The sequence below is a fragment of the Gobio gobio genome (assembly GCF_949357685.1).
Source record: "Gobio gobio genome assembly, chromosome: 5".
NCBI lineage: Eukaryota > Metazoa > Chordata > Actinopteri > Cypriniformes > Gobionidae > Gobio > Gobio gobio.
Genome location: NC_137101.1, coordinates 33294850 through 33299129, shown reverse-complemented (window position 1 = coordinate 33299129; position 4280 = coordinate 33294850). Strand labels below are relative to the sequence as shown.

Sequence of the window (4280 nt, the reverse complement as noted above, 5' to 3'; positions counted from 1 at the left end):
CTGGGCAGACTATCTCCTTGATTGTGAAGGTTTGTTAGTTTATTATAACTAGTTAAGAAAACGCATGACAATTAAAACAGCAGTATTTATCGGGGTGCAAGCATTTCCGGCCTTTAAGCACATAAGCATCAAAAGACATTCAGTTTTATTTAGCAATAATGTAACCACCTTAATCACAAGCTTTTTGAAAGTTATAGTGCCACCTATGGTTCGACCTCCATGAAATTGTGCATGCTTCTTTATGTCTCAATGTTATGTCTCAGAACTTCACAAAAATTGGTGAGCATATGGGTTTTCGTTTAGGATTTATTGGCTTCTGAGTGTTTTGCCATGCCCATTTTCTAAATCAAAAGTCAAAAGTCAAAGTCAGCTTTATTGTCGATTCTTCACATGTTCCAGACATACAAAGCAATCGAAATTACGTTTCCCTCCATCCCACAGTGAAGACAAGACATATAGGTTAAAAATAGACTAAAGTTAAAACAAATAAAAAAACAAATAAAAAGAAACTAAAACTAGAGTTTAATGTTAATAGATAAATAGACATTTAAATTAGAATAAAATAAAATAAAAATAAGTCTGTAAGTGGCATGTAGTGCAAAGACAGTTTGTGTAAATGTGCAATTGTGCAAATGTGCAAAATGTCATGGTAGTGCAAAAGACAGTTCTGGGGGGGGGGGGGGGGGGGGGGGGGTCATCTTCTTGACGGCCTGTTGGATGAGGGGAGAGAGTTCAGCATCCTAATAGCCTGGTGGGTGAAGCTGTTGCTGAGTCTGGTGGTGCGGGAGTGGAGGCTCCTGTACCTCTTCCCAGATGGCAGGAGGCTGAACAGATTGTGAGCTGGATGACTTGTGTCGCTCACAATTGTGGTCGCTTTGCGGATGAGGCGGGTGGAGTAAATGTCATTCAGGGAGGGGAGTGGGGCACCAATGATCTTTCCGGCTGTGTTAACTATGCGCTGAAGAGCTTTCCTGTTGTATTCAGTGCAGCTCCCGCCCCACACAGTGATGCAGCTGGAAAGGATGCTCTCAATGGTGCCTCTGTAGAAAGTGCTCATGATGGGTGGTGGAGCACTTGCCCGTCTGAGTCTGCGCAGGAAGTAGAGACGCTGCTGAGCCTTCTTCACCAGAGATACAGTGTTGGTGGTCCAGGAGAGGTCTTCACTGATGTGCACCCCCAGGAATTTGGTGCTTTAAATGACCCTGTTATGGCTTCCAAAATCGTAAAGTTCAACTTTTTTTATAATTATTGATCTAGAGCAGTGGTTCCCAACCACGTTCCTGGAGGCCCACCAACAGTGCACATTTGGTATGTCTCCTCAATCAAACACACCTGATTCAAGTCATCAGCTCATTAGTAGTGACTCCAAAATCTGATGTGGGTGTGCCAGACAAAGGAGACAATGCAAAATGTGCAGTTGTGCACTGTTGGTGGGCCTCCAGGAACATGGTTGGGAATCACTGATCTAGTCCAGAGAATTGTACTGCACTGGTTTGGTTGCGATTGGGCAAAAAAATCTAGGACTAGTTTGTGCAAGTAGGTTTTTAAGATATTAGTGAATTTTTGATGAAAAGTTTGATTGACAGCAGTAGTTCTTGAGGCAAAGTTTGTTCAGTATGAGGATATCTATCAAATGATATCCATCACGTTATTACAGAGCTGTAAAACCTATAATAAAAATCCAGCTCTTTGAGCTTGAACCCCTAATTATGTATCTGAATTGTTTTTCTTTGCAGAAGGCCAGGCTGCTGTGTCTGTGGAAGATGTTTTGATGTTTGCTACTGGGCTGTCTTCACTTCCCCCATCTGGCTTGGAACCACTGCCACAAATAGAGTTCTTGGATGACTCAGCGTTCCCAATGGCAAATACATGTTCAAACTCCTTGAAATTACCACTCCTAGACTCATACACTTTGTTTAAGTCACAAATGGACTTTGGAATTCAAAATAGTCCAGGATTTGGCTGTTTTTAAGCTAAATGATGGATGACCCCTAGAGTTAAAGGGATAGTTCACCCAAAAATGAAAATTCTGTCATTTACTCACCTCAAGTTGTTCCAAACCTGTATGAGTTTCTTTGTTCTGCTTAACACAAAATATATTTTTGAAGAAAGAGCAACCATTGACTACCATAGTATTTTTTTCCCTACTATGGTAGTCAACGGTTGCTCTATCTGCTTTGTTATACACATTCTTCAAAAATATCTTCTTTTGTGTTCAGCAGAACAAAGAAACTCATACAGGTTTGGAACAACTTGAGGTGAGTAAATGACAGAATTTTCATTTTTGGGTGAACTCTCTTTAAGACTCTGAAAACATTGTTGTTTTTAAAGGGTCACTTTAAAGTGCAGTTGCCAAAATTGGTTTTATAATGTAACAGTATGTGAGCGTGTTTTTTTTCTCACAGTTAACATTTTGAAAATGTTTTACATCCGTGAGTCTGAAACTGGGATCCCTTTGTGAATCACTGTTTTAGATAAAGAAACAAGTAGTTTAAGAAGTTTGTTTTTCTGTACTACAAAAATTTAATAAATGCATATTACTATTTTTGATTCATTTACTTCACACTTAAAAACAATTAAGCTGTGGGTGACAGATTCATAAACATTGTGTTAAGACAGACAGCAGTTTTCCACCACTACAAAAAACCCTCCCTTTTTGATCATTTCATAGCTGAGCCATTTCTTTTAGTTTCATGTACAGTTCTGATGAAGACTCCCAGTTCTCTGGCTTCTGTAACTGATTGTATTCCATGGCAAAGTCCAAGTACTCCTGCATGTTTGGGTCCCCACAAGGAGTCATTGACAGGCTAGACTCAGGAAGGGCATCCAGTTCAGCCTGTTCAATTTGAAATCCACAGTCTCTGGAGCCAAACCTATGTTAAATAGAAAACATAACTGCATTTCTTTTCATTTAAGCTAAAACGTTAGAATAATACTTGTATCTGTTTATTACCAATGTATCACCTGTGTGGTAAGTAGTAGAGTTCATTGGGCACTCCTCCTGGACATGCTGCTGTTCTGGAAGGGCGAATCCTGTGACTGTTCCACAGTCTCACACACTCATCCAAGTCCTTCTGAATAACATTGCCAAAGCAATATCTTAATAGGCACTGATGCTCATGACTTCCGTTGAAGTATCCGGCTTCTCTAAGGTCTGCAAATAACTCCATCCAGAACTGAGACCTATAGAAATTGATACAAATTGTAGTTAAACTTTTAAGCATATACACATGTTTGAATAATAAAATCAAAGGTTAGTCGTAATTAAATTTATGGTCTGCATCTTTTGGTCATTCGATTTTCTTTTCAGGAACAACTTTTCCTGACGGGCTGTATTATACATTTTGTATTGATCTTTATTGTGCTCGTTTTTGTTTTGTTTTTCTTTACTTGTTCCTGAGAAGGAAATTGAATGACCAAAATATACTATTTTACGATTATACGACTATTATACAACCCTTTATGAAGACCACTCACCTTCCCTTTCTAAATATAGACCACCAGGACTCAATACGCTGGTTATTTATAGATGAGCCATACATGTGGCTGGACGCGCCAGAGTAGTAGTCACTGTGATGGTGGCGTAGGGTACATTGAATTGCAGCCATTATGCCGTTCTCAGTGCCGCAATCAGTCCTCAGTCTCATGGGGATGACACCGAGGTTTCGCACACATGACATGAAATAGTGAGCAATCACTATTGGATTATTATTTGTTGGTCCACATTCAAGCCACAGTACTTTACGTGAAAATCCATCTATGCATCCCGATATGGCCAAACCGAATGGCTTAAGTTTATCATAACCATCTGCGTGCCACATATAGTTAGGTCCCATTGAGTGGTAGGTTCTTCTTGTAAACCTTCTGCGTGTTCGGCTCTCACACCCTCGAGGATTAAGCTCCCGGAGCAAATTCATCACATCATCTCTCTTCACACGAAAATTTTACTTTTGTTTAAGTACCTGCCACATCGTGCGGTAGCCAAATAGTTGTCCAGGTCCACGAAGTTCCAATCTGATGGCGTTAATCACCGAGTTTGGAGTGGAATAATCCTTTCTGCGGTACAACCCGGCTTCGTTCAGTTTACTTTTAAGAGTCCTCAAGCTGATGTTTACACCATGTAGACTTGACATCATGTCCACGATTACAGCGTACGAGTGGCCCTCGTTAAAATATTGCACACATTGATGCAGTATGTTTGGTGTTTCCGTCTGGTTCGCGTCCTTTAGAAACTCCAAACACCGACCACACGTAAAGCAAAACCGCGTTAAGCTGTTCAT

At 40.3% G+C, this 4280-nt stretch overlaps 1 protein-coding gene across 1 annotated transcript; it reads right to left on the bottom strand.

The window, feature by feature from the left end:
• Positions 1-2656: 2656 nt before the first annotated feature.
• On the bottom strand, positions 2657-3762 carry LOC307126474 (uncharacterized protein). The gene is made up of 3 exons (XM_079816991.1): positions 3478-3762; positions 2965-3183; positions 2657-2873 (listed from the first exon to the last, which is right to left on the bottom strand). The coding sequence occupies exons 1-3, from the start codon at positions 3678-3680 to the stop codon at positions 2666-2668; spliced, it is 630 nt and encodes a 209-aa protein (XP_079673117.1). The 5' UTR covers positions 3681-3762; the 3' UTR covers positions 2657-2665.
• Positions 3763-4280: the final 518 nt, after the last annotated feature.

What these genes read in the sequence shown, in the direction of transcription:
- LOC307126474 (XM_079816991.1), bottom strand. Translation starts at nt 3,680, where the DNA reads ATGTCATGTGTGCGAAACCTCGGTGTCATCCCCATGAGACTGAGGACT. An exon ending in TCTATATTTAGAAAGGGAAG is followed by an intron (nt 3,184 to 3,477) that starts GTGAGTGGTCTT and finishes CAATTTCTATAG; the next exon opens with GTCTCAGTTCTGGATGGAGT. An exon ending in CTCTACTACTTACCACACAG is followed by an intron (nt 2,874 to 2,964) that starts GTGATACATTGG and finishes TATTTAACATAG; the next exon opens with GTTTGGCTCCAGAGACTGTG.